This window comes from Ursus americanus, chromosome 19, assembly GCF_024610735.1.
Source record: "Ursus americanus isolate L20-20 chromosome 19, mUrsAme1.1.p, whole genome shotgun sequence".
Taxonomy (NCBI): domain Eukaryota; kingdom Metazoa; phylum Chordata; class Mammalia; order Carnivora; family Ursidae; genus Ursus; species Ursus americanus.
The window spans coordinates 20,019,503-20,045,854 of record NC_142145.1 but is presented as its reverse complement, the minus strand read 5'-3'; the positions used below and the strand labels follow the sequence as shown (position 1 = coordinate 20,045,854).

Genomic DNA, 26,352 nt, shown 5'->3' with positions numbered 1-26,352 from the left:
CAAGACAGCGCCATGTTGGATCAGTTTGAAAGCGAGCGCGGGCGTTGCGCTCCGCTGTGACGGCGGAGCAGGCATAGAGCAAGCGAGCCTGAGGCGGGGCGGTGTCTGGGTCGGGGATGCTTTGTCGCGTCTTCCGTCAGGTAACAGGCGTGGACTTTGGTGGAGAGTTGTGGGACGTGTGCGTTTCTATCCCTTTTGGCGACTTGGTCGGTGAGTTCGGCTCGAAAAGCGGGTGTATTTTCAGGAGGCGTCCCATCTTTTGACAGCCCTTGGGAAAGGCTAGAAAAAGAGTGGCGCGGAGGGAAGAGGAAGATGTCTCCTGAGGGAAGGCGCGAGTGGACATTCCCCTAGGAATAGAACACCTTTATCGGGAGGCTCCCGAGTGGGGAAGGCCCCTGAACGAGACCAAGGGGACTTGATATGGGCCTCTTGAGGTTCGAGGCGTCAATTGAAGAGGGCGGGGCGGAAAGGGGATTGGGTTTAGGGGCTGTCCCCTCGGAAAAACTCGTCCGCCCACGGGGGAGCTCACGCTTGCTGCCTAATAAGTGGTTTCTGGATGGAAGTACTTACGTGAAGCCTGTGTCTGTGACTGCCGGGGGTGCTGGAATCCCGAAGGGTGGGTGTTTCCTAGGTAAGGGCGGAAGGGTTGAACCCCAACGCATCGGGTGGGAAAGAGATGCTCTCGTGCGGGGGCGCCAGCGATTTTCGCTTTCCGGGTTCACGAATTCTTGTTTTTTTGCTGTAGAATAAACAAATGTTAGGTTTCAAAACATAAATCACAGAGCTGTTGTTTCTAGGAAGTTGTTCATTTCCTGTGAGCTGTACCCATTGTTTATTTAACACTGAACATTCTGTTTTTGAATCAAAGGTGGTTGAAATTTTTTGCCATTCGTTTAACATTTTATTCTTCGAAATGATGGATTTCCTTTTGGTGATAGGAACGGAAGTGTTTACGGAAGAAATGGTAAGATACATTGAATTTGCTTCCAAACAATCCTGCGGCGGAAGTGGGGAGAAGTGGGTGGATAAAAGTTGGGGTATGTTGGTAATTGTTTGAAGAAGAATGATGGGTGCATAGGGTTTTATTAAACTCTTCGTTCTACTTTTGTATACTTTTGGAAGCTTTCCACAATAAAGATTCATTGTGGATTTTTTTTCTGCCTCCTGTGAATTAAAATAAATGTTATTACCCACTTACTGAGAACTGTAATCCAACAGCCTTATCTTTCAGAGGTTTGTTTTTAAAATAAAATTGGTGACCTGTACTGTGTTGGAATAAGGGAGAAAATGTTTGGCCAAGCAATATTTACTTGAGAAAATTTAAACATCATTAGTGAAAGGGGTAAAGAAAGAGTAAAGCTGATTTAGTCTAGCCATTCTTTAGAGAGATACCAACATCACAGCATTCAGGGAAATCAAAGAGGCTAAATAACCGTAATCTTATGTTCTGCTGCTGCTTCCACTGATCGCTGTCAGCTCTCTTGCAAAGGTAGATGCATACTTTAGAGCTGAGGCAGGATGATGTTTTACTCTGTCTTTAAATGGAAAATTTTCAGTATTTTAAAGTCAAATTTGACAGATATTAAGATTACATTAAAAGTTACATTAAAAGTTGTTATAACTTAAACATTCCCAAAATTATACCGCAAAGCTAAATGTATTAACTTTATAACATTATAGGGTTTGTTAAGTCCTGGACATTAATTTTTCATTTTTAATACAGAAGATCCATTTCCACTGATTTAATTTTTTAAAAGAATGTCGCATCATATACTGAAGTGTTACTTTTTAGTTTTTCAAATGTAGATCCTATTACTATCTTAAGGTATACAGGAATTCTCTCAATTTTAGTAATGAAAAACAGTAAGATGAATATGTTGTCCATTTCCAAATTATCTAAGTCTCTTTTAAAAGAGTGGGTAAATCTGTTTAACGTAAGTGGAAATGGTAACGGTAACGCCATAAATGGTGAGAAAATGATTAGCAATGTTGTTTTAGGAAAAGAGCATTTTGCTAGCTCAATGAACTTGGTAGTTTCTTTATAATAAATATTGTAAATTATTTTGTTCTTGAGTTTTCCTGGGGGAAAGTGTTGGCTAAAGTTACATATTGGCATTTACAACATTGAAAGTGTATATTCATCTCTGTTGTTTCTACTTGTTTCTAATACCTCTTTTGATGCCTTTAAAGATTTATTGAGCACCTACTGTCTGTAATGCGTGATAGTAGGCTTATGAATTGAAAAATATTTTGTATAGAGGAATGTTAGGTATTGTGATGTCATAGAATCTTTCCCTTTAAGAAAAGACTGTACCTCAGAAGTTTTTAGGGCTTAAAAATAGTGAGTACTCTTTCCTTGGTACTATTCATAGATAATCATGTATACAAAATTCTAGGAACATAGTAGGTACTCAATAAATGTTTCTAAATTAATGAAGGAATTCACAATAATTACAATAATAGAAAATCTATAATGTGCAATGCCTTAAAAGGATGATAGAAATGGATTTTATTGTTTAAAGAAGATTATAAAAAGTTTACATATTTAGTAATTTCTCTTTGTATGGCTGTTATTCGTTTTAATGAAAGCTTAACCTATTGTTTTTGTATTACAGTTTTTAAGAGAAATGAATGGAAATAACCCATTTTGAGGAAGCAATGGCAAAATCAGTTACAAAACACAGAGTTTGTTCTCGGCAATCTTCAGTATCTTCTCTGTTAGCAAGCTGCAACCTGAGTGGTAGTAATTCCTCTAACTCTGATGGCTCTTTTCAGTATAAGGATAAACTGTATAGTTCTGCATCTCAGGCTCTACAGGCCTATATTGATGATTTTGATTTAAGCCAAATGTATCCTGGTGCAAGCACTGGAAAGATTAACATTGATAGATGTTCTGCTAATATGCCAGAATTCTCCAACTATATTTATAAACCAAACAATGGTATGCTTTTATTTTTTTATTTTTTATTTTTTATTTTTTTGTCCACTGATTTAAAACATTTGAGAGATGTAGCCTTGAAAAACTAGACACTTTTTTTTTTTTATTTCTTTGGGGTAAAAGTGACTTTTATAATATTGAGGTCTGGATATTTTTCTTAAATGATTTTCTAATTCTCTGCTTCTCAGGAATTTTCAGCTAAAATTTTCTTGTGACCATGGAGGGAAGGTGATGAATGTAACTTATAAGAGCAGGTGGTTGATCCTAAACCCTTAAGCCATTTTATTATAGCATAATGGAAACAGCATTGACTTGGTGGTTCTAGGTTTCATTAACTAGCTTAATGACTTTAAACAAACCTGTCTTTCTGAATTTATACTTGATTAATCCCAATTGAGAGAATAAGGTTCTATTAGTCTTCCTGATCTGTATGCTGTGGGGCAATAATATAAAATGTTAAAGAGTTTTTCCTTGATAAGGCTTCCACAAAGACAAGTTTGGAAAATGCATCTGTTGATAACCCAGGTAACACTTCACTAAGTACTTATGGAATGGCCCTAGTATGGAAAAACTTTACATTCAACTCTTAGAAGTATGTGGGCACTATATTCCAGAAGAGTATTAGAACAGCTGTTCTCTTTGTGTTAATGATATTGCAGGTTTAGTAGGCAGAAAGCAAACTATTTTTCCACCTAATTTAATAGCATAATTTCTTCTGTGTTGCAGCCAGTGTTGAGTGACCAATATTAATGTGAGTGTATTAGTGCATCAGGTATGTCTAGATGAAAAAAGTTGAAGAAACAGATTAAAGAACAAGGGAAAATTTAGGAGTTGGAGAGAAAAGTGTAGAACTTAGTTAAAGTAAATTGGAGAGATGTGAGGAAAAAGCACACTGTATTTCATCAACCTATACCTTTTATACTTTAATCAAAGCTTTAGTGAAGATAAAGAGAAGCAGCAAAAATGGTTCTTAAATTCTTAATTCTATTTACTGTTGAGTATGGTGAAGTATTGTTATATGTAATATAGGAAAATAAACAGAACTGTGCTTTGTTTTTCAGCTTTTGAAAATCTTGATCCCAAAAAAAGCTCTTCCTCCTTATCCTGTAGAAGAAAGACTGTTAATGACATAGACTCCATTAGTCTAACAACTGATGATCTGTTAAAACTTCCAGCAGATGGATCATTTTCTTTAACTTGCATTGGATCAAGTCACCGAATTAGCAAGAAAAACAAGAAATGCATTCGAAGACTGAGTTCATCTGATACTGAAAAGAATAAAAATTTTCAACAACCTTCCACTCCCATGTGCAAAGATAACTTAGTCACTCCTGTTGTATACACAAATATAAATGGAAAGCAACGTGGTAGGCTAAAAAACCCAAAACTTGTGAATAAGACTAATAAGTGCGTTTCTGAACCATCTCTATCATTTTCCAAGAAGTTGTCTTTCAAAGACAGTTCAGAACACAGTCTTGAAAAGAATTACCCAAGATGGCTCACTAGCCAGAAATCTGACCTTAATGTTTCAGGAATAACTAGTCTACCTGATTTCACATACCCAGTCTGGCTCCACCATCAAGACTTGCTACCTGATACAAATAGTCAAAGGATTTCTAAAATATTTAAAGAAGATCAGTGTTCCCCTAGACATAGTTACCAGGCACAAAGAACTTCTCGACTTATGAATAAATTAGATAGTTTTGAATATTGTTTTGAACCCTCAAACATTTCAGACTCCTTGAGTGATGATAAAGGATTAGTTAATGAATATAAATGTGATTCTGAACATAGCCAGTGTCAATGTGAGAATCCAGTTCTCCCAGGACAAACCAAAAAGCCATTCAGTGGTAATTGTTTTGTTTTGTTTTTAAGAACCAAAGGAAGTGCTGTAAATTTGACCTAATGTCTAGGAGCTTTTATGCTATATTCTTGATGTAATGATCAGATGATAGATTTTTGAACACTTATGGTCTTCATTTATGTAGCATTTTGTGCCTAGGAAATGTCTTTTCTACCCTTTTCTTTGAAATGTCATATTAAAAAAGTTTATTGTTACAGTTACGTGTATATTCCAAATTATCTGAATTCTTATTTGTTGCCTTTGAGATTTTGCTGTGCTTTGTTTTTTTCTCTTGAATTAATTTAATCTTTTAAATTAGGTGACAAAATCGAATTGCTTATTCTGAAGGCCAAGAGAAATCTAGAGCATTGTTCTAAAGAGTTACCGAAGTCTACAAAAAAGGATGATAGTCCTTGTTCATTAGATAAACTTGAAGCAGAAAGATCATGGGAAAATATTCCTGTTACTTTGTACGTAAGTTACAATGGAAAAACTTCTTAGTTTTCCAAATGAAAAATGTCATGCGAACAGCTGATTTATTTTTTAAGTAACTCAGTGATAATTAATATGTTAATTGTATAGAACATTGCTTTGTGTTGTTTCTTTAAATTGCATTTTTCAGTTGTTACCACAAGATGGTGTAATGTTTCATAACCTTAAGCACATTATATAACTTTTGTCTTTGCTACATGTCTCTTGTGTTGCACTATAAAATACTGATTTATGTTTAATATGAAGATTCAAGCCAAAAGCAACTATTTTGCAGTTTGAGGATATGAAATTCTTGTTATTTTCTTTTTAAGTTTTTTCTCCTATATTCTCTCTATATATGGAGCTATGCAATTATCCATTTCTTTTCATTTATATCTTACTTTTTCTTAGTTATTTTCCTTAAACAGTGGTGCATTTTTTGGTATGGTCTGTGGTATAAATTTTTGTGGTTTCTAAGATTATTTTCATTTGTGTGCTTAATCTTCCTGTGACATAGCTTCTCAGAATGATTTAAACTGCTTACCTAATTCCTACGAATGTGAGTGTGAAGTAAGAATTGAGCTTAGGTAGGAAAGCTTTTTTCCTTAGTGATATTATTACATCTGAACTCATCAGAAATGCATTCTTGGTAACCCTGTATCCTGCCGTAGGCTCTGATAATTTATATTCTGTTGTCTAAACTTTCATTCTGTTGTGGTCTGTTATAGACCGAGTCGGTTAATTCCTGTATCCATTTTTTATCACTTCTCAGTTGAACATCTTATTTTTTTGAATGTGGACGCTTGAGTATAATTCTGGTTTGGAATCCCAGCTCTCTGACTTCTTTGCTGACACCTTGTATGAGTTATACTTCTGCTTTTTACAAGTTACTACAGCTTTGTATAAATTCTACATTGTACAAGTTACTTCTACCTTGTATAAGACCTTATATAAGTTGTTTTTCTACTTGGTGTTGCTGTGAGAATTCGTTTGATTAGAAAATATATAAAAGGTACTTAGGACAATTTCTGACTTAGGATGAGCTCTCTTGTAATTGTTAATAGTGGTGATGATTATCCAGGATATTTTGTTTTTCTATTTTAGCTTCATTTCTCAATTGTTGGTTCAATAGTATCTTTATTTTTTTAAAACTTGGGTTAATAACTAGCTCACTTAATTCTTAAACTTATTTTCTAATTTATTATTTTCTTGTCAGTTGGTCTTTGTAAAGTACCATAACTTTGCTTTCACTTTGAACCAGAATGGGTGTATTATGTAATTAGATAATATAATTTACGCTTGTGTGATTATTATTACGATCATTGGTTTGGTCCAGTACCTTGTGTATAGAATTTGACTTCTGGAAGATTGAATTCATATTGTGATGGGTATGTTTGTATATAAAATGAATGATGGATTGTGAGGAGAAGGAATAGACCTGACCTTAGTGTGATGTTGACAACTTACTGTCAATATATCATCAAAACAAAAATTAAGAAGTGCCAAGGGTAGTATACTAGAAGGTAGAACAGAACCACAATCAGATAATTACTTTTTTGTTTGTTTATTTAACATTTTTATAATGGAAAATTTCAAAGAAATACAAAAGTAGAAGAAGAGTATAATGAATCCCTATGTACCCCACACTCATCTTCAGTGATCTGGTAAATGCTTTTTGATGGTAGTGAAAGGATGTGCAAACTCCTTTCATAAAGAATAGGCAAAAAGACTACTTGGGAGCAAGAAAGGCTCATAGTAAGCTACAAATCAAATGAGTCAATAATGAAGTACTGTTAATTATTAAGAAAAAATTAGAATTGTGACGTTTAAATGTTAGAGAAAGATTCTTAGGTATCTTAGCACTTGAGTTGGAAACACATTTTATTTTTTTATTTTTTATTAAAGGTTATTTATTTATTTATTTGTCAGAGAGAGAGAGAGAGAACACACATACACAAGCAGAGGGAGCGGGAAGCAGAGAGAGAAGCAGGCTCCCTGCTGAGCAAGGAGCCCACTCCATCTCAGGACCCTGGGATCATGACCTGAGCCAAAGGCAGACGTTTAACTGCCTGAGCCACCCAGTCTCCCCAGAAACGTATTTTATATTGATATATGAATACGAGAGAGAATGAGTTTATTTATTCTCTGTGGCTGATAGAATTTGTGTTGGGAAAATTCTGACTTTTGCTGGGGTTGCCCTTTGGTCTACTATCCCTTGAAACATCAAGAAATAAACTAATATTTATTGAGCATCTATTACATGTTCCAGGTACATATAGTTAATTTATGCAATACTTTTGTGAGATAAGTAGGACTACAAGTGTAAAACTAAAGTTTAGATAAATAATTTACATAGAATCACATAGTGAGTGGGATTGGGATTTGAACTCTGGAATTTTAATTTCAAAATTGATCTTTTTCCCACTGTAATCTGTCTTCTTTGTTAATGTTAGTTCTGGAGGGCAAGTCCTATTGCTTTGACATGGAAGAGCATGTTACTGCCATTCCAGTAGAAACTCATATATTTTTTACTATCATTGGGTAACTGTGTTTATTTGGAAAAATGTACTGCTTATTTCAAACAAACAAGATTTTGGAGTATAGCCTATAGTTGAAGGCTTATTTATTTAGTTAAAGACTAGTGTTTTTACCTTCTTCATAGTTTTTCCTTAAAGCTTTAAAGGAGAAATAAGGAGATAGGGAGGGTTAGATTCTGGTGTCAGTTTAGAGAGAAGATGAGGGAATTACCAAGCAAAATCAATATGAATCATATCTGTAATGGTTGTTTCTTGGTGACTATTTCTGTTTAAATGATAACTACTCAGTTATACACTGTCTAATTTTTTAAATTGGGAACTTACTTACTATCTTCTATCCTTAAATCCTATTTAGCAAATCTCCTGTTCCTGTTAACTCTGATGATAGTCCTCAACAAACTTCAAAAGCAAGGTGTGCTAAAGGGTTCCTTGAAGATTTTTTAAATAATGATAATCAGGTGGGTGAAGTTAAATCTTTTTATCTTATTAAAGGAGGATTTATGACTAATATACAGATTTTAATTTCTAAGATGTTAAAAAACGAAATGATTCAAATTCCTTCTTTTTCTTTTTTTTACTTCTTTTTTTTTTTTTTGAAGATTTATTTATTTGAGAGACAGAGAGAGTACAGGCAGGGGGAGAGGCAGAGGGAGAGGGAGAAGCAGACTCCCTGCTGAGCTGGGAGCCCCATGTGGGGGTTGATCCCAGGACTTGGAGATGATGACCTGAGCTGAAGGCAGACACTTAACCATCTGAGCCACCCAGGCGCCCAAATTGCCTCTTTTTCAACACAAGTGCATAAAACCATCGCTCCTAGAATTATTAATAATTTTGTTTTAGTATTCTAAAGTAGAGGGACCTGGGATTGAACTCTACAGAGAACTTAAATTATCATGGTTTTTTGTTTTGTTTTTTTGGGGCAATATATAAACCGTATCATTATAGAGTAGGTTATATTTTTGATTATTGGGAGTTGTGTTTCTAAGAGAATATGATAAATCTCTATAATTTAAAATAGGAAAATTATCCAATTTTGCAAAATCAACATATGTGCATCTTGCAAGTAACCCTAAAATAAAGTATAAATGTGTATATGTGCACATAAGAAATTATGTATCATTTGACATAGTAGAAATGTAGCCATGGCTGTTAAATATTGAAATCATACTTTTGGGGTCTAAAAATATGAAAGATTTGAGAGGTTAAACACTCAAAAATTAGCTGAAAAATGTAATAAAATGAACTCCTTCTGTGAAATTTACCAGAGGCTGTCAGAATATGTTTGACCTTAGAACTTTGTGTAAGATACTATTGCAGATACTGTATAAGTGAAGCATTATTATCAAATATTTATTTGGCAAATATTTGAGTACTAAGCACTTTTTTTAGAAACTGTATCCCTAGTAGTGAATAAGAAGGAGGAAATCCTTGTGTCTTGGATTTTTTTTTTTTTTAAAGATTTTGTTTATTTATTGGACAGAGATAGAGACAGCCAGCAAGAGAGGGAACACAAGCAGGGGGAGTGGGAGAGGAAGAAGCAGGCTCATAGTGGAGGAGCCTGATGTGGGGCTCGATCCCATCACGCCGGGATCACGCCCTGAGCCGAAGGCAGATGCTTAACCGCTGTGCCACCCAGGCGCCCCTGGATTTTTTATTCCAATTAGACAAACTAAAGAAAAATATAATGTGTGATTTTATATAAGGGAGCGCTGTAAGTGTTATGAAGAAAAATTATTTGGGATAGAAAAACGGTATAATTTTAGCTAGGGTAGTCAGGAATGATCTCTCTAATGAGGTGATATTTGAGCAAAAATCTAAAATGAGTGAATAAGCCAAATACACATGGGGAAATAATTTTACATGTAGAGGTAATAGTAAGTGCAGAAACCCCAAGGCAGAATTGTATTTGGCATGTTCAAGGAATATTAGAGTCCAGTAAGATAGCAAGATCAGAATGAACAAGGGAAGGGATGGTAAGAGGTAAGATGGGAGTGGTAACCATGAACCAGATCATGTAGGGTCTTATAAGTGATGGAGTGAAGATTTTATGGTTTATTTAGATGAGATGAGAAATCACTGGAGGGTTTTGAGTGGAGGAATGAAATGATCAGATCTACATTTTAAAATATAAAATGGCAGCTGTATGGAGCACAGACTTAGAAGGGGCTGGTGAAGGAGCAGGGAACCCAGTTAGGAAACTTTTGTAGTCTTTCTGGGTAAGATTGGCTTGGGGTGGGTACATTAGGAGGTAGTCAGAATTGGGTAGACTTGGCATGTATTTTGAAGGTAGACCTAGTAGGATGGAGACAGAATTCGAATAATGAATCCAAGATGTTGAAGTCAAGCAGCTAAAAGATTGGGTGGTGGCATTTACTTAGGTAAAGAGCACTGGTAGAGGAAAAAATTTGCAGAAGTTCTTTTTAAGTTTGAGATGGGTGAATGTTAAATACTAACCAGCTGGTCCCTTTTCCCCTGCCAATACACACATAATCTCACTACCAGGTTGTTTTTGTTTTGTTTTTAATAATTTTAGATGTACAGAAAGTTCTTATCACCCTTCTTTCAGCTTCCCTAATGTTATCATCTCACATATCATACTATAATGATCACAAACAAGGAATTAAGATAGGTACAATTCCTTTACCTGAACTACAGACCTTACTCTGATTTCACTAGTTTTCTACCAATGTCCTGTTCCAGGGTCCAACGTTGTAGTTAGTTTCATGTCTCTTTAATCTACTTCAGTCTGCGAAATTCCTCGTCTGTCCTTGTCTGTCATGACCTTGATACTTTTAAAGAGTACTGGTTGGTTGATTAGTTTGTAGATAGTTCCTCAATTTGGGTTTGTCTAAAGTTTTCTCACGATTAGAATGAGGTTATGCTTTTGGCAAGAATGCAGCAGAAATCATACTATGCCCTTCTTAGTGCATCATACCAGAGGGTTCACGATATATTAATAACATTGATTTACTGATATGTGTCTTAGTTGGGCTCCTGTAATAAGTATGCCATAGACCTGGTGGCTTAAGCAACAAACATTTATTTCTCACAGTTCTGGAGGCTGAGAAGTCCAAGATCAAGATGTCTGGTGAGGTCCTGCTTCCTAGTTTGCAGGTGGCCATCTTCTACCTGTGATCTCTCATGGCAGATAACAGGGAGGAAGAAAGCTCTCTTGTGTCTCTTATAAGGGCACTAATCCCATTCATGAGGGCTCTACCCTTGTGACTTAATTACCTCACAAAAGTCCTTTCTCCAGATACCATTACATTGGGATTAGGCTTCAACATAAGAATTTTAGGGGGACACAAACATTCAGTCCATAGCAATATGTTAAGCAATATGTTAATAATATGTGAAATTATAATATGTTAATACTTGTGATGTTAACCTTGAACACTTGGAGTTTACTGGCTCTCTCTTTAGTAAAATTACAGTTTCCCCTTGTAATTAATAAATATGGGGATATACTTTGACACTGTGCAAATAGTCTCAAAATGTCACTCACTAATTTTAGCATCCATTGGTGGATTTTCTTTTAAATTCTTGTAGAATGAAAAACTGTTCCTTCTCCTCCCCATATATTAATTAAATTATTTATAGCGATAGGTACTCATAAATAGATATTTATTCTATGTTTTTAACACAATATTGTTATTTTGTTGCTCAAATTGTTCCAGTTTTGGCCATAATGAGTTCCTTCAGGTTGGCCCCTGTGTCCTTTTGACATGTTCTCATCCTTTTTTTTTTTTTTTTTAAAGATTTTATTTATTTATTTGACAGAGATAGAGACAGCCAGCGAGAGAGGGAACACAAGCCGGGGGAGTGGGAGAGGAAGAAGCACGCTCATAGACGAAGAGCCTGATGTGGGGCTGATCCTGTAACTCTGGGATCACGCCCTGAGCCAAATTAACCGCTGTGCCACCCAGGCGCCCCCTCATCCTTTTTTTGAGCACTTCTCTGTGGGGCCATGGTTTTGTTTCGTTTTGTTGTTTTGTTTTGTTTTGTTTTGTTTTTTTGGAAAAATGGCATTTAGAAACTAAGATCTGGGCACTAGTCGTGCTTGTTGCTACTAGAATGTTATTCATTCTTGACTTCCTCAGCAGGCAGATCTAGGAAACATGTATGTTTACAAATCCACACATGCACGTCTTTATTTCTTTATCTGTATATTTTATATGTATGTATAAAATCATGAGTTTGTACTGATATCTCTGACTGCAGTTCTATAGGATTTGTTTTGGCCTTTCGTGTTCCTTATTTGTAACTTCTTTCCACTGGTGAGAATCCCATCTATTATCCATAATCCCTTAACTATTCATGTATTCTTAGCATACACATACTTTGACAATTGTTAATCCACATACTTGTAAGAAACAAATTTACTAACTAGATCACATTATTTATGTATAGTTCTTTTTATCTTAGCCTCACAATATCCAGTCAAAGCACTGCTTTCCAAAGTTACCTTGGTTAATTATTTTCTTCCCAACCACTTTCATTGTGGTCATGTTGTTCAATTGTAATACTGTTAGGTGGTTCACTTTTATTGTACATATTGAGTTTAAAGCACATTCCATTTGGTTTAAATTATTTGTTTATTGAATATGTGAAACATTACTATAGTTCTGAGAAAGCTATACAAAAAGATATACTCCAAGACATTCACTACCAGGTGTTAATGGTGAGTCTCAGGACAAATTCTATCAAACATACCAAAATTTATTAAATATTTATTAGCGAATGGCACAAACAGTTCATATAACCTGTTTCGTTGTTGTTTTTTTTTTTTTTTGAACTCTGATCACTAGTTTGCATGAAAAATTCACTCTAGAGGCAGGCTTTTGTAGCCTTTATGGTTGGCATCAGGCAGCCAGAAATTCTTCTAAGTCAGTGCTGGATGGAGGTAATTTAGAGATAATGCTTCAGGTGCTGTCCACAAGTCAGAATGAGGAGTATAAAGCTAATTGGATCCTTTTTTTTTAAAAAAAAATATTTATTTATTTTTATTTGAGAGAGAGAGGGAGGGATGGAGGGGCAGAGAGAGAGGGAAGGAAGAGAATCCCAAGCAGACTCCCCAACACAGGGCTCGATCCCATGACCCAGAGATCATGACCTGAGCCAAAACCAAGAGTTGGACGATCAACCAACTGGGCCACCCAGATTCCCCAAGGATAATTGGATCCTTAAGCCCTGTTTATTTTTCTTTATTTTTAAAATTTTGGTGAAATATGTATAACATAATATTGAAGATGTATGTAATATGGAAGATGTAAAAATAATAGTTTGGTAAGAAGACTTTTAAAAAGAAGTTTAAAAATATCCCTTCTAGAGTCTCTTAAAAGAATCCTGACCACATTATATAGTATTGTTGCCCTCCTTGGACACAGGTAAGATCAGTGATAATTGAGGTAAGAGTGTTCTTTAGGTAGCAAGGAATGTGTGGCCAATGAATAGGTGAAAAGCTAGCATTCTCTGTGAGAAAAAATACTTAAAAGTGTTTGGAGAATTCTATATTTGAAATTCTAGTCCTTGTTCCGCTGATAAACAGCTTCATTTACATACCCAAAAAGAGCATGTTGGCCTACCTGATCTCTGAAGATCTTTCAGTTCTAAAAACCTATGATTTTAAATGTATAAATGAATGCATTGCAAATGTGAAGGTGTACTGTTCATTTGAAAAGAGCAGAGACTAGAAAGAATATTGCCAAACTTTAAAAATGGTTGTCTGTAAGTAACTTCATCTAGGGACTGGGGAAGGGGAGGTGTTGAGTTATAATTTTGATTTTTTCAAAACATATTATTGTCTTGTTTGAATTTTTGCACTAATTTTATATTGGGGGAAAATAATGCAAAATATAACTTTTTCCTTCCTGAATTGCTTGGTTAATCATTCATCTGTTTTAATCTCAGAGCTGTACCCTTTCTGGAGGGAAACATCATGGTCCTGTTGAAGCCCTGAAACAAATGTTATTTAATCTTCAAGCAGTACAAGAAAGTTTTAATCAGAATAAAACAGAAGAACTGAAAGAGGACATTAAGCAAGTAAGCAGACTTAATCTATCAATTGAGATCTGCGAATGTGAATTGAGATCTGTGAAGATTTGATTTCTTCCTAGATCTTTTTTAGCTTAACCACTATAATTTTATGTTAATAAGCATGCCACATAGCACATGCTGTAAAGTTGTGCTATTTTTTTTCAGAGATTAACTTACTCAAATTTAATACTATTAAATTTCTGTAGTTGTGTGTACCCCTGAATGGATTGTTCTTTTTAGTTCATGGTTGGCTGTAAATACAACATCTTATTTAGATTTAACAACATTACAATTGTAGTATGGAAGGATTTTAAGAGTTGTTTTTTAACGCCCTACAAAATTATCTGTATAATCCAACTTTTTGTATTTATATTTGGGGAGGCTTGGAAACCCTTTTCAACCTTAGACTTCTCCACATAACCTTTGTCTTCTGGAATTTTGTTTTGTTACCATGAGTTTGGCTCTTCTTACAGTTGATGTAAAATTTTATTTTAAAACCATTGTGTTTTTGTGTTATTTCCTAGGAACTTGGAAATCTCTTTGTGCTTTGGGCTGCTGTTCTGTAGGGATTGACTTTTCTTCACAGTAGTATAATGTTTACAGAGATTTATATTCTCCCAAATCTGATTGTGAATTCTAATTCTGCCACTTAACTAGCAAGTGCAATATTTGTACAAATCACTTAACCTCTTTAGTTTCAGCTTCCTGTTCTGTAAAATGAGGTTGAGAAGATAAATTGAGACAAACTATGTGAAGTACTTATTATATAGTACTTGGCACCTGATAAAAAATAGCTGGTAAATACTTAATAAATATTTTTGTTGTCATTGTTTTGTTATTCTTATTCAGTAGAACTTTATGAAATTCAGTTTTAATTACAAATGAATGGATCAGCTCTTGGGAACTGTCACACCCTGAATTGTATTACTTAATTTTTGTCTGTACATTTTAATGATTATTACATTAACATATAGAGTATATTCCATTCTTTTTTAAACATCATTGAGACATAACCTTGTTCTTATGGTTATAATTTCAAGTCAAGGTTTTATTTTCATTGGACATACATTTAGAAGCATACTTGAAAGATGAATCTAAATAGTAGTTATATTTTTAGAATAAAGAGAAAATATTTATTTTTAAAAAAGATTTTATTTATTTATTTGACAGAGAGAGCACAAGCAGGGAGGGGGGCAGTGGGAGAGGGAGAAGCAGGCTCCCCACTGACAGGGAGCCAGACATGGGGCTTGATCTCAGGACCCTCGGATCATGACCTGAGCCGAAGGTGGATACTTAACCGACTGAGCCACCCAGGCACCCCTAGAATAAAGAGAAAGTATGTAATGTTTCACTGAAAATTATTTGCTAGAATTATTTCCTTGGAAATGCAGACAATGTTTTTTGTTCGTATTATTCACGTATTATATAGTATTTATGTTTATAGTTACATAATATTTTCAATATCTTGTTATATTTGGTGTTTTAATAGGTTTCAGAAGACAGTTTCTCTAAATTACAGTTGAAAGAGAGTATGGTTCCTATTACTAGGTCACTTCAAAAGTAAGTATTCTCTACTAATTTCTGAATATATTATGGATACAAATCCGTTTTAGCCATTCCTTGGAAATCAGAAGATTGTAGGAGGAATTAAGTAGTTCTAAGAATAGATATACTTGGTATATTTAAGCTTTATGGAACATTGTTTAATGCTGAAGTTTTCTCTTAAACTTGTACTATTTTCTATTAAAATGTTCTTAGGACCTAATGAGATAACCTTAGACACCTAAGTATAATGGATTTGAGTGCCTTAAAGAGATTCTCTTTTCATTTCCAACTAATAGCAACAATTTGAGATAGTATTGGTACGGATATCATGAAAGAACAACTTGTTCATGAAATGTGTTTTTATGATTCCTTCTAGAATAAATATAATAATCATAAATGTATCATTATTTGACATATCTCCACAGAAACCTAAAGTGGACGTAATGTCCTAGATATAAAAGTAGCTCTAAATGACATAAAGATGTTAATCTACTTTTTCCTTAGTTACATTATTTTAAGTAAAATGTGGAGATGAATACAAATGTTTCCCATGGTCATGCTGTTGGCAAAGGGAATGGTCTTTATTTATGGGTTTGATTGTGTGAATATGAAGTACCCTCAGAAGATGGAATACTGAACTTTAGGACGTGCTAAGATTGAAATTTTTTACTTTAGTAATATCATCTCACTTGGCTATAAGTGGGGCTAAACAAATATTGTCTACCTTTTGTCCTTTCAGAATTTGCTGAGGATTTGGTTTTCTAAGGAAGTGGTGGAAAAGTGAAACACTAGACATGTAAACTTAGGACTCTAATGCCATGATATGTATGTGTATGTGTGTGTATACACACACACATATTTTTTTGTTTCCATAGTTTAAAAATACATGTATATATGGTTTTTTACCCATTATTTCTGGGTAGAAATAATGCCTCTTTCTTTATAGCTTGCCATAGAACTTGGGTATAGTGTTCCTATCTAGTAGGAGTCAGTGAATAACACTTAGCAAGTGTCAGTGTTCTTAGTGCTTTTGAATGTAATTCATGTGATCTTTACAACCCTATGAGGTTAAGTACTATCATTATTTTCACAATTCAGATCAGGTAATAAAGGTCAAGTAATAAAGTAACTTGTCCAAGGTCACATAGCTAGTAAGAGGTAGCATGGGATTCAAACCAGATAGTCTGATTCTATAGCACGTGTTCCTAACACTCCCCTTATTAATGATAGTGGTACATTATCCATTTATGCTAGTGCAGGGCCTCAATTGATTATCTAGGATAAAGCCCTCATTCTGCTTTAAAATTTATATTTAGTAGATGACCTCAAGCTCTCTGTGTCTCTTAAAAACATTAATTTTTTTATTTAAACAGTTTTTTAAAAAAGATTTTATTTATTTATTTGAGAAAGAGAGCAGGAGAAAACACGAGCGAGCACAAGCGGGGGGGAGGGTCAGAGGGAGAGGGAGAAGCAGACGCCCTGCTGAACAGGAAGCCCAACTTGGGCCTCGATCCCAGGACCCTGGAATCATGATCTAAGCCAAAGGCAGACGTTTAACCGACTGAGTCACCCAGGCGCCCTTCTCAAAAATATTTATATTGAGCTTGTGTCACAGACTTATATGTGTTTTCTGAGTTAAAGTACATAGCCTGGAAGATGTTTTTCTTGGTGAAGATGAACAGTGGGCCATAAGTAATTAAATGACCACAAAAATTGATATTAATTGTAGGTACTTTTACTATTAGCTAAAAGAATTTTAATACTAGTAACTTTTTTCTAGCTTAGACAATCAATAATCTTGCCTACATATAGAATGCCATTTTCAGAGAGTAAGATTCATGTTTTGTTAAATAGCTTTTAGCTGTTGATTCTGGTAGATTAACTGGGGCAGTCTTAATTTGGCTTTTACTTAACATTTCAAAGGTATTATCAGTAAGGCATTTGTACTGTTATGAAGCAAGTTTAAACTTTTAGAAGTATGTTAGTACATGTTTTCGTTATTTTTAATCTGTAGATTATTTTAAGGACAATTTGAAATTCAAATTGTTCAGGTTAGGTTTATAGTCATCTTTTCATAATTCAAAATGAACAGACTCAGCTTCTACAAAAGTTGCAGATTGTACCTTTGGTGCTTTAATGACCTTTCCTAGGATGAAAAGTCCTATTATGTCTCTCCCCACCCCTCAAATAACAGTTCTTGCTTTTAACAGTTTGATTGACAACCAGTTTTAAAATATTTTTCATTAGCCTTAGGAAATGTCAAGCTCTTAGTATGGGTTCTGTTTACTCTGTTGGACACTCAGTTTTATTATGTTCTTCCATTAGAAATAACTGCTCTCTAGGAAGACCCATTGGACCTGAAGTATAAATGATTGAGTAGCTTAAAATGTTATTTTTTTCAGAGGGATTTTACTTTTAGGAGGAATCTAAATTGTAATTGTTTTGTATCCCTGCAATTCTTAGCTTTGTCTTATGCATGTACATATTAAGAACTCAATAAAAACCTATTTTTAGGCTTGTCTTAAGAGAAATTTGTCATCTTAGCAAATGAAAAAATTGTAGTTTTTGAGCAGGGGCCTTTTCTAGAATCTTACATGTGATGTAAGCCACCAGCTCCTCTGCCCAGGTTGGCTGTGAAGAATGAGCAATAGTATATTGCACATATGCTATAAAGGTGAGCAGTAGGAGATGATTGCAAAATCATCAGTCATCCAAAAATTATTTGTATTGGCTCTGGAATATGTTGTTTTATATATAATTTGGAAATGAATGTGTAAGATTTTATAGTTCTCAGTACTAAAGGCCATGCCGTGAACACTTAATGATAGCTAGAAAATCCTGTTTCTCAGTTCTCTTTTCTTGCTCAATTTTCTGGTCTTCATTCTATACTAGAAATAGAATTATCTCTCAGATTTGCAAAACATGATCCTAGAGCAAAGATTTTCTTTTATTCTAATGTACTCTACTAAGACCTATGGAGTGGTTGGCAGTTTGTTCAGTTGTTGCTGGACACTAGGCTGAATATAGGCCAGCAAACAGTATTTACGAGCAACCAGTATAGCAGTACTAATAGGAAACCAGATACAAGATAACAGTAAGTTAAAGTATAATTAAATTGCCTTTATATACAGTCCGTTAATGAGTTTCTTTGGGTTGATTTCTATTCAATGCTCATTGATAGATACTTTCTCACAATAAGACATGAGTTTTTTTTTATTTTAATTTTTAAGGTGAGTGACTATTCAGTGTTGTATGTAACGTAACTCTTAAATTGATATATTCCCTATTAGCTTGCTTTTTCACTTTTTTAGAGAAGAAACTCAAGAATAATTTCCTTCTATAATTTTATTCAGTGCTTGTCCCTACACATAATAGCAAATCACTTTTGATAGCCTCTTCTCTAAGTAGATTGTCTTATTCTTAGCAGGGCAGATACAGGTTGAATGAAAGGAACTGCTAGCTGATTGTGTAGCTGATTTCACATTTCTGCATAGCTTTTTTTTTCATTCCCGTCATACTACACCCCTCCCTTTCCTTCCCATCGTTCTCCTTTCTCCCTAACATTGTTTTTTAAAGACATAAAATATGACTAGAAAGGAAGCCAGTTATATTGAGTTATAATTATGAAAATACTAGAATGAATTTCTAATTAGTAATATGTGCTTTTTTGTTAATGCATTTAAATAAGACATTTAAAATACAGGTAAGTTAAAATTCATTTTGTAAAACCATATTAGTATGAAGGCGTTTTACATAACTTGAATAAAAGTGTTAAACCATGCTGTGGTCTTTTATTTACCTTTCACATGTTGATCAGCAAACAGAGAAAGGGAATATTGAAAGCATCAATGCCTGGGGCACCAGTGAGACTTCACTGTTCGGTGGATGAATAACAAGGCTCAGAGTTGTCTAACAGTTGGCCAGTTATGTCATAACTTTTGGACTGTAGGCGGAAAGATTTAGAATATATATGTTTTAGCAATGGGGTTAATAATTAATGTAATTTTGTAACTATTATATATAAATTGTAATTTTTAAGTAGTGGTAAATATAAAAGCTATTTTGAGATACCTGCAATGACTACAATGTGATAGAAAATATCTCTGATTTCTGTGGCATATGAGGTCACAGATTTTGGTCTGTTGCTTAAATTCATAATGGAAGGAAATGCTAATTTACAGAGAGCATTTAGTGAAAAAATAAAGATGAGGATTTTTTCCCCCATCCAGTTTCATACACTCTCTAAATCCAGGGGATCTGTGGCCCTCAGAGTTGTAAACAGTGAGAGAAGACTCTAGCTGCTTACCCCTTCCTTCCTCCCTTCTTCCCCTTTCCTCCGTCCCTCTCCTCCTTCCTCCCTCCCCCCTTCCTCCGCCCCAACCCCCTCCTTCCCTCCCCTCCTCCCCCCTGCCCTTCCTTTTTTTAAGATTTTATTTATTTATTTTTAAAGATTTTATTTATTTATCTGACAGAGAGAGAGCCAGCAAGAGAGGGAACATAAGCAGGGGGAGTGGGAGAGGAAGAAGCAGGCTCCCAGTGGAGCGGGGAGCCCGATGTGGGGCTTGATCTCAGGACCCTGGGATCACGCCCTGAGCCAAAGGCAGATGCTTAACAACTGAGCCACCCAGGCGCCCCTTAAGATTTTATTTTTAAGCAATCTCTACACCCAGAGTGGGGCTTGAACTCACAACCCCAAGATCAAGAGTCTCAGGCTCCACTGACTGAGCCAGCCAAGTGCCCCTCTTTCTTTTGAATCGTAGGTTGCTAAATAATAAGCCTGAAAAGAAAAAGGTAGATCTAAGTCTGAAGTATATTCACAGATTATCTTCTATCTCATAAATGTGTGTCTCTAGGAAGAAAATAATTTTTTTAGGTAAAGAGATATTACTATGGGATGTAGAAATGATAGTGTCTAATTAATTTTACCTCTGATTGCATAATAACTTTAGGTGATTTATTGTCAGTTAATAAAGATGAGAATCTCAAAAATTAACTGAAGTTGCCAAAAGGATGGCAAAATCCAGATTCTTATTACGTTTGAGTAAAAGTGTCCAAGAAGTAGAGTATAGGGAAATAGATATAATGCAGTAATTAACAGTGCTAGTTTCTTCCATTTCCATATCCTGGATCAAGTGGAAGATGTATTTCATTTAATATACATTTACCAAGCCTGTGTTAGAGACTGTAAAAATAGGGTTTTATAGTCACCACCTTTCAACTCAACTTAGAAATTACAGCACATCATAATTGTTACATTTGTTTTTGTTGGTCTCTTATTTATCAGAGATCTGAAAAATGGTTGATTAACTGACAATTTGTGGGTGGTCTTTAAGGATCTGAATGAATAATAGAGAAAAGGAAAAAGGAAGAATATTTTTAGAGGAAGACTGGGAAGTTAAGGGCCTCTGTTTTCTTGGTTTGTTTGAGGGATGATTTAAGTTTTCTTCACTGAGACCTGACCTATAATCTTAGCTTTATTTTAGAGAAAAAAAAAAACCAGGTTTGTTGGTGTAATACCACATAATTGTCATTTATTTCCCCTTAGCTTAATAAAAATGAGTTTTCCTCAACTGTAACAGATCCTTCAGTGCAATTTTTAAAGTTTTAGTTATCCTGAATATACATCTTAATGAATGTACTTTCTTTCTTAAATGATATAAACAGTATTCCGAAAGGAAAGGTATAATTTCACAGAACTATTGTGAAAATGACATGAACAAAATGTTTGTTAAGTGTGATACAAATAAAACCTATTATTATTAAACTTGGCAAACTTGAAAAAAAAAACCTTGAATGTCAAAAATATATTTTTTAAAGTAAATGTTTGTAAAATTTAAATGAATGATTTTAGCCCTCAGTTATTCAGATCTCAAGGTTTTATAAAGAAAAATTCTTAATGTTTGATACTTATTCTATAAATTCATTTCTCATACTAATTTTGAAGTTAATAAACAATGTAATCACCATTTTTTTCTGCATTGTCTGTTCAGTCCTTAATATTGGTTTATAATGTGTTTTATACTTTTTAATGAAGGGCTTTGCACCATTTATCTCGCCTGAGAGACCTGGTTGATGATACCAGTGGGAAACAGTCACCGAAAATGTGAAGAGGAAAATAAAACAGTCCAACCAATAAATAGTCATCACAGAACAAAGATGTATTTTTTTTCCTATTGCTTAAACTGACAAATTATAAGCCATACATTATTCTGTGATTCGTTCAAGTTTTATATATTTTTTTAAAAAACAAACTTGAAAATGTGCATAGGTTTTGTGACCTATCCTCATTTTATGCCAAAATACCAGAATGTGAACTGGAAGGACCCACATTGTGTCCTACAATCTGACTTTGGTCTTCAGGCCAGCAAATGTCCAATATTCAAAGATGGATGATGTCTGTTATTGAAGCTTATTACATGGACTTAATCTTCTTGAGCGTCCTCATCATTTTATCATCTGGTTCTGGATTATTAAGAAACTCTTCCTGGTTTCTATCCAAAATCTCTTTAGACTTTTTGATACAAGTATCATCTACTTTTAAATAGGTTAAAGGAATATCAAAATGGTTATGGTATATCTTATCCATATATAAGTATGTTACTTTTAATTTTTTAAATATTAAAGATATGTTGTATTTGCAAATAGCATTAATTTAATAATGGGATGATACAGTGCTAAAAGGAATGTTTTATGTTGTGAAATCCGAGAAAAAAACTCATTTAATTAATGCTTTGATTTTGAATCTGTGTAAGATAATCTTGATATCTCTTGACAGTTTACAAAACATTTTTGGGAGTATATTTGAGAATTTAATATTTTGATATTATTTCCCAGATTTTAGTTTTGAGGTTAACTCAAACCAGAAAAAATTATGAGATCAGTGACCAATTGCTTTATGCAATTTGTTAAGTAAACTTAAAATGAATGTGGAAAATCCAGAAGCAACTGTGTATTATAAAGCTATTTTGTAAGAGCTGAACTTTCTTTAAAGCAATCTGTAAAGTTTGTCTCTAGCTGGAACTCGGCAGAGCTCTGTGATTTTGCATTTTCTACCAAGTAAACTTCTAATAAGCAAGAAAGCATCTTTACCAACAAAACTAGGAATTAAATCATAAAGCATATTTTAAAAGCCTGATGAAATGAAAGAATATGAGTGTATGTATACAAACAGTACAAATTGCAGCATCTTCATTAGGTAGCTTTACTGTCAAAAAAAATTTCTAAGTACATTGTGTCGAAGAATTTTTTCCCCTCAAGTTTAAAGCACTACATAAGACCTTTGTTGTAGATCTTACATGTCAAAAACTATAGTGTGAACCCTGTCATTTTTTTCTTGGCCAGTGAGTCAGAGTTACCACCATACAGTTGTTTTTGCCCAGTTTGAGAGTGACTTGCCATTAAGTGTGTTTTGTTTACTCTGTGGAGGTATTTCTACTACGGACATTCTATTTTCTGATTATTGTCTTCTTCAAAACATATAGTTTGCATATAGTCAAACAAGGCATTACTTTGATGATGAAAGTTATGGCTGGCTGTTAAAAATGCAGATTTTAAGTGGGTGTACATGAGGTGGATCTGGGTTGATCATGTTCCAGGCTTAGCCAAATCCACCGTTAAATTCTATAGAAAGCAGAGAAGATGAATACATCAGATAATAAACTTCTAATTGCATATACATTGATCAGACTTAGTATTTAGTATGCCTAAAAAGCATTTCTAAAAGGGATTGTACTATAATGGCTGAACAGCACTGATTTGGTTAGTGCTGTCATTTGCAAGAAAATATCTCCAATGCTAAGTAAGATAAGCCTTCGAAATTTTTATATTATAACTAATATTTTAAGAAACTTGATTATACTTACTAAAGAAGTATTTTTCCTCTTGTGTCAAATATGGAAGCTTAATCATTTACCTAAAAAGGGAATTAGCTTTATTAAAATAATTCCAACTTTAAAAAAAAGTATAGGAGAGTCAACTATAAATGTTCATGAAATTCTCTAAAGAATTGATATAATTACATGTTAAATATTTCAGGATTTTTTATTGTGAGTTTTCCAGGGGGAAAAGGGTGACAACAGTATTGAGATTGCTGAGTTGGAAATTAAAAGAAGACAATGGGAACAATTATAGGTTTTAAAAATTGCAGTGAGAATATACATGTTTATCAACCCCTTTCTTTTAGGTATATTTAAAAGTATAGGTAGAAAAGGAATTTTGAAAAGGCATTTCAGATTTTTAGTTGAGTATGAAAAAAATTTAACAAACCTACTTCCAAATTTTTTTTTGAGATCAAAGGATAAAGGTGTGATGAGTATATGAAGACTCAAAACTGTATGTTCTTCATTACTAGTAGGAATTTTACTTTCAGTATTTCTGTGTTAGCACATTTCAGCTTCATAGAGATTTCTGACCAAATCGAGGAACACTGTCTTGGGTTTGTTTGGGTTATATGTCTTTCTAGTTTTGTTATTTCTTGAAGTTTATAAATGTGGATTTTTTTTTTTTGGTGTTACATTTAATGTTTAGGATAACATCTTATTAAATTACATAGAGTTCTACCAAAATATTTTTTAAAGATAAATCATGACAAGATCCCCCCCCCCATGTTTTGAATACATAGAATCACTCATGGATTTGAATTTTTGTTTCATCTTTCCTTTTCCAATGTTAACTGTGTTTCAAAACCTGTTTGGTGGAAGTGCTACGGAGACTTGAACTTGCCAAAAGGCAAGTATCGTGAAAAGAAGCAAAAGGCTAATAAAGTTGATAATTTCTGAGCAACTGAAGTTTCTTCAAATGTGAAAGACTGTATCATTCTATTCCATGTATTGATTGGATGTTTTATACATGGTTATGTGTCCTGTTGTGTTGTAGTGCCTATCACATAATGGTTCGGACAACCTAGGCCTAAACCCGAACGTATATTCGGGTTATAACAATTCAGGTTATATTGTTACATTTTTTCCCCACAACATTTGAAATGATTCCTTTCCTATTTCTCTGTTTTCTTTCTTCTTTATTTTCAGCTGTGACTAAGATCATTTTCCTTTTTTGAACAAAAATATCTGCTTTTTACCCTCCCAGTTCTGCATTGTCCTTACTCTAGACCAGACTTATATAACAGCTTTTCTCACAATATAGCAACTTTTCTAAGAATGTAACAAATATAACAACTTTTACCTTACCTTAACTAAGAGGAGCCTGGCCTTCTAATACCTATTTCAACCTTAAAAATTCCTTCCCCTGACTTTCAGCCCTTGCATTGAAGACAGGCTGACTGGTCTTTGTAAGACCCTGTTGTAACACCACCATTATAGCATTACTAATTTATTTCAGAAATTTACTGTGTTTAAATTGCTTTACTCATTCTCCCAGACTTTCTATGTATATTCTCACCTTTGTGCATATTATTTCCTATACTTGAAACAGTTTTCTTTCATACTGGTTATGTAAAGCTTACTCTACCATTTTTTTAAAGTTCTGACCGAATGTTGTACTTTCTTTTCCACATATTCTAACATTTTTCCAGACTTGATTGGTTGGCTTTCCTTTTTCCCTACCCATCACTCATTTAGCTATTATATTTCTTGTTCTTATATTGAATAGTGTCTCTTTACCACATTGTATCTCCAGGGGAGAAAATGTTTCAAAAGTTACAGGATTGATTTTTATCTCCTTTATGGTAGCATCTCTTACATTGTATAACACCTCTTACATTACATTGTATAACCAGGAACAACATGTAAACTTAAAATGACTGATGATTGTAAGCCTAGTTCTCTCTAAGATTGTAGGCTCAAGAAAGGAGAAACCATATTTTTATTTATGTGATGTTCTGCAAATCCTTAAAATGAAGTAAATTAAACCTATTTGTTTTTTGACATTGCTGCCACTATTTATCAGATAGGATCAACATGTGTACGTATTTTGGATGACACCTATAAACCTTCTAACCTTTTGAGCCCTTGAAGCTAAGATTTTTTAGTTTTCATATATTTTGCATTTCATCAGATATACAAATTATTTTACAGATTTAGGACTACGTCTAGGAAAACTTTCAGTGACTGGCTTTCATTGTATCACTTCTTTGAGCCTGGCTTGATGGGAAACTAGTCTGGATCCAATCTAGAAACAGAAAACATGTAGTGATTATAACAAGGGAAGTTTAACATAAAAAAGTTTTAAACTGTGGCCAAAGAAAAGAGATATGTGAATTCTATATGGTAACCCAGAACTGAGAGAGAGTACTGAAGGAAGAGGCACTTGGGTACCTCTTGGAAGTAGGGGGCCTAAGATTTGGGTTCAGACCTCCCTGAAGAAGGGGTAGCTGCAGCCCACTGGATGGCAGAGTTTCCTGGTTTGCCTAGACCAGAGTAGGTCTTCAGTCATTAGGCAAGTAGGAAGCCACCCTCCAAGATTCAGGGAAGCTGTAGCTACTAATTGAGTGTGTGAGCACAGAGATAGGGAGGGGTCTCAGTATTGGCAGGACACCTGGAACATGAGAAGTTTGTGTTGGAAGGGTTGAAGGAAGGTGATCACCAGCCTGGCCCAGGTCTGTGAATGCCAAGGAGAACCATATATTCTGAGATTGTGACTGGGGAAGAGCACCACCAGATGTCTTCATACCCACCTTGTTAACTGATGGTGCGGCTGGCAGAAAGCAGTGGGAGGGCCCCTTCAGGGTGAATTTGGAGCTGAGAATACTGTAAATTGATAGATTCTAGAAAAGTTTTGGTGGGAGAGAACATTGTACGGAAAATATAAAATGCCTCACCTGTCCATCTCTGCTTTCCCTGTTTTGCAATGTCTTAATAGCCTATTCAAACCAAGAACTGGGCATAAAGGTAAGGTAGCAAAAATGTCAGGTCATTTAGAAAACAGGCAAAATGAGAAAACTTGGACCAAGGTTTTAAACATCTGTCTCTTTTTTAAAAGATTTATTGGGATGCCTGGTGGTTCAGGTGGTTAAGTGTCTGCCTTTG

The 26,352-nt window shown here is 34.5% G+C and overlaps 1 protein-coding gene across 5 annotated transcripts; it reads left to right on the top strand.

The window, feature by feature from the left end:
• Positions 1-13: 13 nt before the first annotated feature.
• Positions 14-25,225, top strand: C19H18orf54 (chromosome 19 C18orf54 homolog). Of its 5 annotated transcripts, XR_015727624.1 has the most exons (10): positions 74-210; positions 869-964; positions 2,616-2,941; positions 4,000-4,788; positions 5,101-5,251; positions 8,145-8,247; positions 13,700-13,831; positions 14,521-14,622; positions 15,315-15,385; positions 21,405-21,447. XR_015727624.1 is itself a non-coding variant. In XM_045790133.2 (9 exons), exons 3-9 carry the CDS (start codon positions 2,632-2,634, stop codon positions 21,475-21,477), a joined length of 1,629 nt encoding a protein of 542 aa, XP_045646089.2. In that variant the 5' UTR covers positions 14-140; positions 869-964; positions 2,616-2,631; the 3' UTR covers positions 21,478-25,225. The 5 variants fall into 5 exon arrangements, 4 of the variants coding, with proteins under 4 accessions (XP_045646089.2, XP_045646091.2, XP_045646088.2 ...); XM_045790133.2 differs by lacking the exon at positions 14,521-14,622 and having other exon boundaries at positions 14-140; positions 21,405-25,225; XM_045790135.2 differs by lacking the exon at positions 14,521-14,622 and having other exon boundaries at positions 4,000-4,305; positions 21,405-25,225.
• The last annotated feature ends 1,127 nt before the right edge of the window (positions 25,226-26,352 follow it).